We start from the raw sequence: 13,867 nt of genomic DNA, 5'->3' as shown, positions 1-13,867 counted from the left end.
GGTCGCAACCCACCTGTCTTTATAATTGGCAACTAAGTGGATTTTGAAATGTTGGATGAACGCCGTCCTGACCCGTCCTTGTATCCAAGTATTTTCAGTAAGAATTTGCCTAGCCCGTTTCCCAGCATTGTCTTCTGCCTGTCGAATATCATAATCACTGGGTTCGTTGGCCATCTCAGTGATTGACTAGGTATACGTTTGGAGATCTTCGTGTTCGGGTGTTCGAGTTTTCGATTAAACAAAGGTTATATAAGTAAGCTACTGACCGGCAGTAGATTGCTGAGATTTTGGCAGTGTAGTGTGATGGAAATGTAAGTGTAATAGTTGTCGTTGTTCTGGGGAGGGATACGTGGAGCACAGTGGAATATATATACATGCTGTTGCTCTCCACGAACAAACAGGTTGATCGTATCTGACAGTTCGCCTGTAACATACTGAGCGCTTGATAATGTAGAGATTCACACATAGCTAGCAGATCAAGCATGTAGTTTGCAGAGCCTAGACGGTGTTGGCACTCGACTTCACCTTATTCACGTGGCACGGTGTCTTGCGTGTGGCAATGTGCTGCTCGTAGTGTATGTTTGATTGTAACATGATCGATTGGGGGCTTAAGTGATGTTATTGCTCTTCAGCTAGTGCTCTACCCAGTGATTGGAAGGGAGTGCTGTTCTTGACGGGATCCGGGGTATCACAGATAATGGCGATCTGGAGATGTATACGAAGAGTGCACGCAGCGTGTTTGGTGCTTCACATAAAATCAGATTTACTTCTCGGATTCGCGACGTACAGCTTCTGAAGTATAGGTAAGGTTGATAATTGCACATTGAGTTTTGTTGGGGGATATTACTTACCTCCAGGGCAATTCAACGATGAGCGTCAAGTTAAGTCAAACACAGTTTGACTGCGCAATCCGATCACAGCTTCTTCAGATACGATGTTCTTCCCTCTACCACACATATTCAATCTTCTATCCTGTAAGAGCGCCTCTGATCAGCAGGCAATCACCGAAGCTTAGTCCACATGTCTTTGAATACCTGCCCTACAGACTTCCGTTTGCGTGGATCGTCAAGACCATTTCCGCCGTTACTAGCTTCTGGAAGTTCAATAATGGGAGCCGTGGCGGTGGCCATACCCGTTGTGTGAACAGGCTCACGGGCGTCGCAGTTGCGCGGCGGAAGTTCGAGATTGACATAATCGCCAGTCTGTTCGTTAACCAATACACCATCTGAGGTTGCGCGCAGAGGTCCTTGCGATACGTCTAGTCGTGATGAATACTGGTGGACCGACTCCGGCAGCTTCGGTCGCGATGCTGGGGTGTCTGAGGGCGACATTTGTGATTGTATTGCCATTAATTTGGGTGGCTGGTATGTCTGGCTATCGGAGAATTTATCTTGATGAATCGATGAGGTGGGCCACAAAGCGACGGCTGCGCTGCCTCTCCAGAGTGAAAGAAAGCAACCAAGGTTCCGTGACGACGCATTTGCGCGCTACTTCGATGGATTCTTCTGGAGATATGATTGGGGCCGCGTTTCCTTCTGAACATTGATGCTTAAGTGTTAGGTCTCTCGTGAGGTGGCTGCCCAGGTGTGGTGTAGCGACGTGGTGCTGAAGTCAAGTGGTGACGGCAGGTATGGTACCTAGCCAGTGGACGCGAGGCTGGCAGCTACAAACGCAGTATCGGAACGGCGTCATGTGATGGTGAGACTAAGACTTTAGGTGCATGGTTGATGATAGAGGATCAAAAACCTCCCTCCGCTTAGTGCGTGTGGATTACGTCATCAAACAACTCATTTCGTGCGCACTTCAAAACCGTCACGAAACGCCCGCTGATCTCAACTCAAAGCTCGACATTTCTATTCGCGCCTACAACTGACTCCTACCACAAATCTCTAAACGCAATATGCCACAGTTCAAGTCACAACATTTGTCCAATGTTCCGCCAGTCCGCCATGCCGAGGTCACTTCCACCGTCGCGTATTCGGCCAACACTGCAGACTCACAATCCCAAAGTCGCCGTTCAACCCAGGACACCCGATAGTACTGATAGAGTCAGCACTTTTCCTGATCACCTCGCCCCCTCGACCAACTTACTTATACGTTTGTCCATTAGCTATAATATGAGCTTGAGCCCCATTCTTGCAATCCGGCTCCTGGTATAGAAGGCAGTAGCCACCTGGGTCAGGTCCAATAGACTGAGGACGACTCAGAGCAAGACCGATTTCTTTTTGGTAAGAAATGCAGACTGTTTCGTCAGCAGCAGCAGGAGGTGGCCACCACTTGCATGTCTGAGTTGCGGAAGGCGTGAAGTTTGGGCCGGGGCAGATGTAGACGCCGCCAGGTCGGCCTACTTTGACATCGCAGACAGGGGAGTTTGGATCTGTGAAGGTGCGCAAGTCGGTGTTACTGCCGCTGAAACCGCCGCCGGTGGCTGGGATTACTTGGACAACGATGGTATCTCTTGTGGGCGTGTTGACGGGGGATGTAGCGGTGATGGCGAAGAAGATGCTGGTTAGGTATGCAGGGCAGATGTTCAGCATATCGACCAGTTGCGTTCGGGTTTGAGAAGCAAGAAGGATGCCTATTCTTGAGGTAGCAGCGGCTCTTGTTGGTTGCTGGCACAATTGTGTAGAAGAGGTAGGAAGAGACTGACGCAGACGCAGAACCCCAATATATCCTCCCCGGGCGGCGAAAATGTGATGATATCACATTACATTGGCGTCCTTCTTTTCAATAATGACCACGACATGAACAGCACGATGCGTCCCTTCCAGCCCACTCCATCACACCCGAGCTTCACAACGCCCTATCAAAGCGCCGAGCAAAGTCGAGATTCCTGCCATTGAATGTGGTACTGAACAGCACTGTACGATGCTAAAAGCAGACATAAATAGACCTGACAGCATACTTCTCCCTTCCTTCATCGTTACACGTAACATCAATCGCACAAGAACTCACGCATCAACACAGCACGGCATCCATAGAATCAGCAACAACCAACACGAAGTCGCATCCCTCTCATACCACAATGCATCCACTCACCCTCATCCCCCTCATCATCACCGTAGCAACCTCTCTCCCCTTCGCCGTCAGCCCCAATCCAGACATATCCAGCCAAGACCAACCAGACTGTAAACCCGGAGCCGAAGGCACCACAGCCGGGGTCACCTACTGCCTAAGCACAAACTTCAACGCTCCTTGCGAATGGCACGCATATTACCCCGACCGAGACTTGTGTCTAGCTTTCGACGCAAACCCAGAAAGGCGCCCCCTTTCCATCCGCCCTCAGCACGGTGGGTACTGCGAGTTGTTCAAGGACAACAAATGTGGGGGTGATCCGGTCAGCATCTGGAAGGACGATACGACGACGAAGTTGGAGTGCCCGGGTATGAGTGATGCTGGGAAGCCGGATTGGTTTGCTAGTATGAGATGTAGGACGGAGGACGAGGGGACGGAGAACGAGGGGACGCAGAACTCGGATGGATCTCCAGGAGGGGAATACCAGGGTAGTGGGGGTGATAATTATCCTGGGAGGATCCCGCGCAGGTAGGTTTAGGTGGGCATTCGGGGCTGTTTATGGAAGCAGGAGGTAGATGGGAAGTTTAGAACGCGGTGCTTACATGCCAGGTTGGGCTTAGTTGACGTTTAGATCGTCTACTTGTGTTACGTTCGTATGAAATGGAACACTGAATTGATATATTCCCTGATATACATGTTGTATACAAATTATGAATGCAGTCCTAAAGAAGTAGTACCAAACGCATGAAAGATATGTACATCGCAGATAGCTAAGCCAGTAGCCACCGGCTTCAACTCAATGCCAAACCAATAACAATCCATCTATCTGCATCCAACCAATCCATACAAACCCGCTACCACCATCAAAGAAAGCAAAAATAAGAACCCAACACGCCGTGAGAAAAGAAGAAAACCCCCCCACACCACCGTCTAATCCTTCCTACACTTCATACTTTTAAACCAAATCGGGTTTCCCACAGCCGACAAGCCCGGACACTGAATCGGCTCCGCCCCCTTCCCCTCCCAAATCTCCACTGCATCATCGTCCTTGCAGTTCTCCTCTTTGTACAACCTGCAGTGGCCGCCTAACACGAATCCCAAAAAATCAGCAAATGCCCATAATGCGAAATGCACATATCGTCCAGATAGGGAAACAACTTAAAGTAAACAACTTACCCATATCGGGACCGATGGAGCGAGGTCTGTCTTTATATTCGCCGAAATTCTCGCACCATGGCTCTGATTCGAAGGCGCGCGAGTGGCACTCCTTTGTAAACGCGGGCCACACGCACCATTTTACGCTGGGGTTTTGGGGTGTCGCGGAGCAAAATTCGGGGGATTGGGAGGGCGCGAGGTATGGGCTTATTCCATGGTGGTTTTGGAGTATGAGGGGCATGGCGGAAGTGAGGGCGAGGCCGCTGAGGAGAGTGGGAAGTGTGAAGAAGTGCATTGTTAGGTGGTGGTAATGTGGGATGCTTGTCTTGGCTGTTGGTCTGTAATCTTTATTTGCTTCGAGTTCTGACGTGGCAGTGGTTGTGTTAATATAGATAAGTAAAGAGGAGCCAAGGGAGTATTTATGTACGCTCGACAGCCATACTCCGTTTGCACCACGCGGACATGTCAACGTCAAGTTGAAGATTTCACGTCGGGAAATCTTGACATAGCCTCGACTATGGAATAGACACTGTGTGATGGAACAACCAGCTACTGGTATCAAGACTTGCAGAACGTACGTGTCATGCCTATCACAAGTTTTGAGGAATTGAAGAACCTCCATTAACTCCCAGACTGTGTAACGCGCCATGACTCACTTCAGTGTGCGTTTCCATACTTCGGGTGCCATCTACTCTGTTGATGGTATTGCGTTAACGCAGAGCGACGACAAGCTACTTATAATTCCCGTAACATATCACTACTACATACGCAAAGATACTCCTCATCACATGAGAGAGATCGCAATTTTCAGACTCTTAAAAAGAGAGACTAGAATCCTTCGTCTCTGTAACGCGCCGTCCCTCCATAACCTACATCCCTTCCCCTATCCAATTCTTCCCACCTAGCCCCATTCACTCACCCACTATCCTCCTATCCTCTTTCTTCCTCTTTCTTCCTCTTTCTTCCTCTTTCTTCCTCTTTCTTCCTCTTTCTTCCTCTTCCCCTCCTCCACGCCCTTCCAACACTCCAACTACCGCCCACCCAAACACACCAACTTCTTCCCACCTGGGCATGCCCCTCTATCCGCCTTCTACTTTTTCACCTACCTTGCTATCGCAATCAGTGAAGCAGAACAGTTGTAGCACATAACCTGTGCCCTAGACTTGAACGTCTTTGAACAAAGTAAACACAAATGGTATTATCGTAAGCCGAAGCTAGATCTTCTATCCCCCCCTCTCTCACTTTCCCTCTTCTTTCCCCTATCCTTTTTTCCTTCTCTAGTACACAAGAAACAAGAGTCGAGTCAAGACAAAGGAGACATTGTATACACAGCCAAAATCAACACTCACATCAACGACGGGAAAACGTGTTGAACCTCAAAGATAAGAAGAAAAGAATACACACCACGTCTCCCTCTCCCTTCCCTTCTTCCCCCAACTTACTCCTCGAAACTAATAAGGCGCCCTCCCCACCCCACCCCCCGTCCCCACACTCTCCACCACACTGCCCCCCAAACTCCCATTCTCATCCTCATCCCCATCCTCAACCCCAATGCTATCCAAAAAGCCGGTAAAATCCGGTTTACTTCCCGCACCTCCAGTACCCCTTCTCGCCGTTCTCTCACCACTCCTTCCCCTACTAACCCCACTCTTGACACTCCTACTACGCCCAGCCTTACTTCCATTCGGCGCCGTCTTGGGTCTCGTCGCGAAATCGCGGGTATCGCTTTGACCATGGCCGTTTGGTGAAGAGCGCAGTTCTTCTGGGATGGGAGGGACAGGGGGGAGGTTTGTCATTGTGTAAGAACTTTGCCCCGCAGTCGCTCCACCCCCGGCATTATTACCGTTATTCGTGCCGAAGTTCATTCCCGTCGTTCCTTCCGGGCGGGGCGTAAGCGTCGCAGCGGGTGTAGTAGGAGAATCAGGATTTTGTCCTTGTTGAGAGTCGGTGGGTGGGTGTGTTGTTATGAAAGAAGCATCCGAAAGGGAATGCACACTAACGAGCGAGTCACTCGCTGAAGATGCGTGGTCGGAAGAAGATTTGCGGTGTCGGTGGGAGGGGGCGCGGTGCGAGTAGCCTGTTCGAGGGGCGCCGCCACCGGATGTGGAGAGTGCGCGGCGGAGATCGTCGACGCGGACTGTGGAACGCAGAGAGGAGGAGCTGTTTGGTGTGTCGCCTGGACTGCGGCTTCGGTTTGGCGAGGAGAGACGGCCTACCAGACCGTATGCAGCGGATGGGGGTCTGCTGTGTGCGCGCCTTGGGCTTTGGGCTGGCGAGCTACCATTGCTATCGAGGTTGCCGTTGGGGATGTTGACACCGAGGAAGTTGTTCTTCTGCGTAGCGGCAGTGTAGTGTGTGCCTGTCTTGGAACCAGAGATTGAAGCAGATGATGAATCTTTCGTGTGGGAAGATAGGCAGTCTTCGCGACTCCAGTTCGCCAAAAGATCTTCTCGGACCTTGAACGAAAGTTCAGGCGCGCTCTGCTGGCTCACAGGCTGTGTCGGTTGATGAATGGTAGGAATAGATGCAGACACCGTACGGCCAGGTGATCCCGGCGGCGATGAAGGTGGCGAGTATAGGGAAGTCGAATAACCTTCCGATATCTTCTCGACCAATGCCTCGCGGTTGTCAAAGGGTTTGAGCGCTTCGTTCTCCACAATCTCTGACGGAATAGCGACAGGTGTGGGGTGAGGTGTTTCTATCAGCTCGATCGGCATTGGCGGGACGCGTATGCTCTTCATCCAAAGACCCTTGCTGCTTCTGCGCGTGATCTCGTTGTGGAGGGCGCGACCGACAGAAGAAACCTCAAAGTCCAAGGTCATGCTGAGTGCCCAGAGGTATCCGTGTACCAAGCTTCCCAGGCGCAGCTTAGCACCGGGATCTTCGATGGTGACAATGTCCTCTTGCAGCCGCATGATCATTGGCAATCCGCTCCTCGCTGCGTTCACTCCGAGTCTGTTCACCAGAGTAGTGAGCAGTAAATGGAGGAGCAGGTAGTCCGCCTCAGAGTCGACATAGTGGAGCGCATTCTCGTATACCGCCAGATGGAGCAATGGCAAAAACGTGTCCCTACCACGTTTCGACACCCTCTCCCTGTTGGAAGCATTCGAGACCGCACGTCTAGCCAGCGCATTCTTTTCATTTTCCTTCTCCTTCCGCCTGTAGTTGTCCACAATCTTCAAATCTTCCTTGTCCTTTTCCGTGTTCAGCCAAGTGATCAGCGCATCGACGTATGCTTTCCTGACTTGACCACTCGGGTCGCGCAGGAGCCACTGTGTGCCTTCCCAAACACTCACGCCAACTTTGCTCCGCGACACAGAAGCCGATGAACCATCTGGTCTTCGGGTGTTCGCCGTCTTGATGATGGCCTTGACAGCATCGAGAGCCGTAATGCGTGCCGTTTCGAAGGAGAAGAATCGATCCACGTGAGTCTTCTCCTGCATACTGATGGAATCGGCAACAGCATCTATCGCACCTTCGGGGTTCTGTATCGCTTCGGTGGTGGAGGAAACGCTCGAGAGACGCGATGGCTTGAGTCGGCTTAGTATCGCTTCCACCATATCGGATATCTGATCAGTGTAGTATACGTGCGTCGCGAGATCCGCCATGCATCTCTGCACTGTATCCAGAAGCTGCATCCTCGCATCAGAAGGCTTCTTGACGACTTCCATAACGACACTATCCAGATTGGCCGTCGACGATTCATTGCTACCCTCCTTCTCCGATACGACCGATGTTGTCTGCTGATGATGCGGTACGATATTTGATCCCGGTCCGCCGAGTTGGAGGAGTAGCAACGAGTGAGAAATAAGTCCGACCAGAACATCCATGACGCTCAGTCCGATGAAGTTGATCGTAGAGGCTAGAAGGTAGTCGATGATCGTCGCCAGAGTCAGCTGCCGTTCGAGGTCGTCTTCCACGATTGGACTGCGGACCAGGGCTTCCACTGCGCCTACTAGGATTGTGTATCGGTCTTGTACGGGGACCCATGCGCAGATCATGGCCATGAGTGTAGTGGCCCAATGGCTGCTTTCGTTCGGTGCAGCTTCTTGCAGGCTCTTGACATGTGATCCGATGAACTTGAGCACAGCGGACGTCGCGAGCCGGAGCTGTCCTCTGTTCACACCCTGGAATATGCTCCTCAGAGCCTGGAGCGCGAGTACTCCCACCTCCTCTTCCGCAAGCTTATCCGCATCCTCCGTTGTACCGGATGCCGCAATCGGGTCGCCGTCGTCGTCGTCGGTCCGCGCGGTGGACACACTCTGCCGCCGTCGCAATGCCAGCTCCTTCTCATGTTCGCCCTTGGTGGCTTCCCGCGTCTCCAACCGCTTGAGATACGCGCCGCTCTCCGAGTGTATGTTGAGGAGTATGACTGGTATGACAGCGCCCAGTTGGCGCCCGGTCTCAGACCCCAGTGACTCAGACGAGGCAATGGCCTTCAGCGCCTGCAGCCCGGCCTTCCGGTATCTGATCGCGACGGGCCAGCTGACTGGAGCCTTGCCCGTCTTGACTGTCTCCTTGGACGCGAATTGGGCGTATAGTTGTACAATCTCCTCGTACTTCTTGATGTAGTCCTGGTCGGCTGCGAGGGCGGCGGGGTCCTGATGCGCGCATAGGGCTTCGAAGGTGGGCACCGACTCCTCGACCATAGTAACGTCGTTGGAATTGAGGATAGTGCGCAGGATATGCAGGACAGCGGTGGCATAGAGGGGGAGGTCGCGCGGGCACTTCTCAATCAGCGCCTTGATGATCTGCATGGTGACCTGCACATTGCCCGTCCGGACCTTCCACACATCCTTGGTCGCCCTCTTGTCCAGAAAGTCGACGACCTTTTGCAGCTTACTGCGGCGCGTGCTGGCGTAGAAGAGCAGGTAGCTCAACTCGCTCGAATTGGCCTTGGCCTCGGCATCGCTCTTCTGCACCTTGGGGTAGCATTTTAGGACCAGGACCTGGTGCTTGGGGCGACACGCCTGCCGCGCTGCGTTCATCGAGGCTCAGGGTGGTGACGTTGCGGGTTCGATCGAGGTAAGCGGCAGCGATTGACTGGGATTCGGAATGCGAACGCGAAATCGTTTTTGGCGGCAGCGGCGGCGGCGATGACGAACGGCGGGGGAGGTTTGGGCGAGGGATGGATTAGGATAGTTGGAAGTGGAATCAATGGGCGGCGGGAGGACTCAGGGTCGCGGCATTATTCGTGCAGCAACAGTTGTTCACTAGCCGCAGGCATGTGCGTGCAACGGACGATCGCGGGTCAGGGAGCGGACTAGGGGCATTTCCACTTCTGGGGTTTGCGCCTAACAACCACCATTTGCATCTAGTATCAAAGCTGAAATTCTTCAATCAAGCTACTCATAGTAAAAATAATGAAGCTGCTCTTGACCTCCTCCTCCACCCCACCTCCTCCCCGCCGCCTCCCCCACCCACCCAGCGGCATTATTCGTGCGGCAGGTCCTTCACTAGCACGCATGCATGTGCAACGGACGGTCGCGGAATAAGGAGTGGCTTGGGTGGATAAACATGATCGGCCGTATCCATGTCCGGCCCAGAGATGTGGTCACTGCCCAACGTTGCCTGCCAAGCCGTCACCAACACCACAACTCTGTTATACGCGGGACGTTGGTGAAACAAACGCGTCGGGTTAATGGGGAAGTGTTCTGGTTTCTTTTTCCTCTTTCCAACAACTTTTTGATATCTTTATACAGAGCCGAGTACTGTCTACATTTGACAACTCTTCGAGTGGTACTTCTTATACACTTTGGAAAGTTTGATGCTTTTCCCCTTCCAAGGCGTGTTGTTGAACATTGAAACATGTATATTGCTTTCCAACCTTTCGACCCCATAGCCTCCCACACGCCTTCTCCCCCACAACCCCATATCCCCTAGTACTTAGGACTATTCTTATTCCCAATATACCCCCTCTGCTCCCACCTCTGCCCCTCACCCCTCTTATCCCTCCTATCATCCAACCTCCTAATAGGCAACTCCGCATCCGGATCCGGCACCAAAAACCCATCCGTCTCCTCATCCCTCTTAAGCCACTTCTTCTCCTCTCCACTCAGTACCCTCTTCCCGCCCTTCCCATGCTTCGCCCTCGCCTGCTCCCTCGGCAACCCCGTATTAATACTATAATCCTCCAGTCCCTGGTTCCGCAGCTGCTGCCGCATAATCCTTGGTAACATGGCCTGGTTCCCCGATTTGATGGATGAGGTCACAGAGTCCTTGATGCGGAAGAGGCGTTTGTCGAGGTTGATGGCTGGTTCTGCTTTGTGGCCTGCGACGGCGACCCATTGGACGAGGCGGCCGTCGGACACGGGGTTTATCAAGTAGCGCGTGTCTTCGGGCATGCTCTTCATGATGATTTCCGGGCGCAGGTGCGGGAAGTGCGTGTGCATCCATAGCCAGCGCTCTGGTCCTGCGGGCTTGATGCGCTCTTCTTTCAGGAGCATCTTGCCCTGCAGGCGCAGCCGGAATTCGACGGCGTGCCCGGCTTCGATGAATTGGTAGGCGCGGTCCATGCACATTCTGAAGTATTCGACGGGGCTGGATTCGTTGAGGATGATGTTTTTCAGGCCGCCGATTTGTTTGCCTTTTTGCCCTGCGGTCTTTGGGGCGCGGTATGTGTAGGCGTTGTGGATGGCGAAGTCTTGCAACTCTTCGGGTATTGGCCGCTCTGGGTCGTCGATGTGTGTCTTTGCCATTCCTTTTTTAATCTCGCCGAGGCAGTAGAGAATTTTCCCGGGTCCGACATGTTGTGTGAAGAGTTCTTCGAAGGAGGCGCTCTCCGCTATTACGGACAGCTTCTTAGCCTTCTTGTCTGTCTGCCATAGTTTGACTCGGTGCTCTACACTTCGCAGTGGCGCGAGAAATTCAATCTCCCACGAGCTAAAGTTGAGAACTTTGTGCTGTCCGAGGACGGTCTTGGCCTTGGCCGTTTTGTAGAGGTTGAGCGCGCGGCGCTGCTCGAGGCGCTGCGTGGGACAGGCGGGGCGCGGTACGTGAGGGGCGCATTGCGGGCGGTACAAGGTTTGGAGGGCGCGTATCGGGATTCGCACGGGCGGTAGAAGGAGCGATCGGAATTCGATAGTGGGTATGCGCATTCTGGGTGCCATGGTGGCGCGATGAGAGTTTGTATAGACCCTGTGCGAGACGAAAGACGCGACACCTGACTCAGGCCGCGCTATGATCTTTTGGTTCATGACGTCGCAACAACAATCACTTGGCATGCCGAAACTAGCACGTGCAGTTCTAGGTACTCCGTCTGCCTTGTCATGAGTTATCGAGCAACACTACTATGGAGAGCCGATTGTATATTTCGCAACTGTATCTACGAAATCTTTAGTCCACCAAACGTCCCAAAGCATCCATCCCGTTCACTCCATGAACACCGTCTCTACCCCTATGTAATAATACCGCCTACGTCCACATCGGCACCGAAAAATTCGTACCCACCTCATCACCCCCTAGATACTGCGTCTCAGGCGCAGGCGGAAAGACAGCCTCCCAATTAATGCCCGTGCCAAAAACATATGGCGGATCGTTCCAAACCACATCACCAAACTCCATTGTGGGTTCTGGTATGTACGGCGCTGCATCTGCCTCAACAAGAGAATCATATCTGTGTTCCCGGCCAGTCACGTTGGTTGGTACAGCTAGGGATGGCCTCTGGAAGGCCGGAGTGGCTGCGGGAAGGGGCGTGGCTTGGTACGAGCTATTTATAGAGCTGGCACTTGCACGTCGGTCTGGGTTGGAGGGTGGGGAAGATGGCGGCTGCGCTTGGTTCAGTAGGTCGTGTTCGCAGCGGCGCACTATTTCGGCCACGCGCTGCAGGAGCTGTTGCTCGGCTAGAGTGGGGACTTGTCCGGATTCCATGAGTAGCTCTTCTTGTACGCGGCGCAGAAGATCTCTGCGGAAGCGTCGCGAAGTTTCGCTCGGCGAGTCGCAATCGTAGACTGATAATTGTTAGTAGGTCAAAGATCCAGCGTGGCGCGATGGCTTACAGGGACTGGGTATCTCGGCGGCAGATACTTCTGGGAAGAGAACCTGATACACATCTCTCCATTTGTCTTCTTCTAGTCTCAGCGCGGTGGTGCGCTTCCTCAGCGTCCACACAGTTTCGCGGTCGATCCCTTCGATCTGTTGGGGTAATGATCTCTCGCATTGCTGCAGACGCACGTGACTCGATTGCTCCTTGTCTGACTTGAAGGTCGCGTAGCAGATTGGACAGAATATCGGTTGGGAATGTGACCGGTAGAGATGCTCTTTCATTCGATGAACGGTTGGCCAGCCAGGCCCGGGACAGGTTCTCCTGTTGCGATGCCGATCCGGGTCGTGTTTGTAGAAAGGACATGCGAACCTCGCACCGGTTTCGGACTCGTCGGTAGTGGTCGTTGATCCACGACGTCGCTTGCTTGAGCCGTCTTCGTCATCATCTTCTGGCGGTGGGCTGCCCTCCAAACGGGACTTGCGCTTTGAGCCTGAGCTCACAGACGTCTTGCGGCTACTCTGACCCGAAGGCAGCGTGGATCTAGCTTGGCTGTGCGCGGCGCTACGTCCGGTACATTGCTTGTAAGCTGCATTGCGGAGGTTGATTTCGACCTTGCGCAGGATGAGCTCAATGATTTTCTGCATGGGTGCTGGAGATGGTTGTATCGGCCGAACGTCATGCTCCGTTTCGTCTTCACTGACGTCCGTGTTGGTATGCATGTCGCAAGAGCTGGTGGATGAGATGGAGACGATGGATGTTACTCTCTCTCGGGGACGCTTGGCGGATGGAAGATTGTCGTCGATCCACCTCTCTATATCTTCGTCTTCCGGTGCTGGCCTCTCTTTAGGGCTGTCCTTACGTGCACAATCAATAAGAATCTTGACAGATCCTATTTTTGGAGCTTCTGGAGGCGTGGTGTCGAGGAATGTCTGGTTGGTGACGACTTCTGCAGGGTTGCTGGTGATGTTGTTCTGTCCAACCAACCATGGCCTATCGACGGTGCATCTCTTAAGAAAGGTAGCCTTGTTGTTGACAAGAATGCTCGGCACACAGGAAGGAGGTCCGAAAAATATGTCTGCTGCGCCGTTAGCGATCTGAGCTCCCGCTAGAAATTGTAGTAGGCAATACCCTGATCCAACGTTCCCGCATCCAAGGGTGAGAGAGAATCAGGATCGCTATTGTAGCCCGAATCACGGGTCCTTGAAGACGACAGCGAATCCCTTCTACATATTCGTTTGCTTGTGCTCAATCTTGGTAGGCCGGCTTGCGCATGGCTACATGATGCCATGGCGAACATTGCGCAAAGTTGTTAGAGGCGTCCGAGGGGAATGCTCGTGTTCGCAGTTGATAGAATAAGGCAGGGTGTGAGCAGAAGGAGAGGCAACGTTGGTGAAGACATCGCGGTCTTGAAGGATGCCTGACGGCTGTCACAAGCAGTCAGACCCACTGCGCGAATGCGCAAACGTGGGAACAGGGTGTAGCTGACGAATTCCGCCCACCGGTCATCATCCGGTCTCCAGGCACGGGAGGCCCGACTGCCAATCGTCGCAAGTCATAATGCGTCGGCACAACGGCGTTGCGGCAGATACGGGTTCAGGGTTGAGCATCAGGGCGTTGTGGCTGAGCAATATTGATGAGTGCCCAGGTGAGGTGTTAGCAGACCCAACCAGAACTTGGGCAGTTGATGTTAGTAGGACGAATCCCGCGGAGGAT

General features: G+C 53.0%; 3 protein-coding genes across 3 annotated transcripts; all 3 read right to left on the bottom strand.

Moving 5' to 3' along the window:
- Nucleotides 1-5,621: 5,621 nt before the first annotated feature.
- On the bottom strand, nucleotides 5,622-9,158 carry J4E85_010559 (uncharacterized protein; the record flags this gene model as incomplete). Its single annotated transcript, XM_051474768.1, has 1 exon — nucleotides 5,622-9,158. One exon carries the CDS (start codon nucleotides 9,156-9,158, stop codon nucleotides 5,622-5,624), a length of 3,537 nt encoding a protein of 1,178 aa, XP_051321444.1.
- An 891-nt stretch (nucleotides 9,159-10,049) lies between these two features.
- On the bottom strand, nucleotides 10,050-11,279 carry J4E85_010558 (uncharacterized protein; the record flags this gene model as incomplete). Its single annotated transcript, XM_051474767.1, has 2 exons — nucleotides 10,050-11,138; nucleotides 11,223-11,279. The coding sequence occupies 2 exons, from the start codon at nucleotides 11,277-11,279 to the stop codon at nucleotides 10,050-10,052; spliced, it is 1,146 nt and encodes a 381-aa protein (XP_051321443.1).
- Nucleotides 11,280-11,583: 304 nt separating this feature from the next.
- On the bottom strand, nucleotides 11,584-12,798 carry J4E85_010557 (uncharacterized protein; the record flags this gene model as incomplete). The annotated part of the gene is made up of 2 exons (XM_051474766.1): nucleotides 11,584-12,119; nucleotides 12,168-12,798. The coding sequence occupies 2 exons, from the start codon at nucleotides 12,796-12,798 to the stop codon at nucleotides 11,584-11,586; spliced, it is 1,167 nt and encodes a 388-aa protein (XP_051321442.1).
- Between the last annotated feature and the right edge of the window lie 1,069 nt (nucleotides 12,799-13,867).

The sequence above is a fragment of the Alternaria conjuncta genome (assembly GCF_024043145.1).
Source record: "Alternaria conjuncta strain BMP 0040 chromosome Unknown scaffold_24, whole genome shotgun sequence".
NCBI lineage: Eukaryota > Fungi > Ascomycota > Dothideomycetes > Pleosporales > Pleosporaceae > Alternaria > Alternaria conjuncta.
This window is presented reverse-complemented; position numbering and strand designations above follow the sequence as displayed.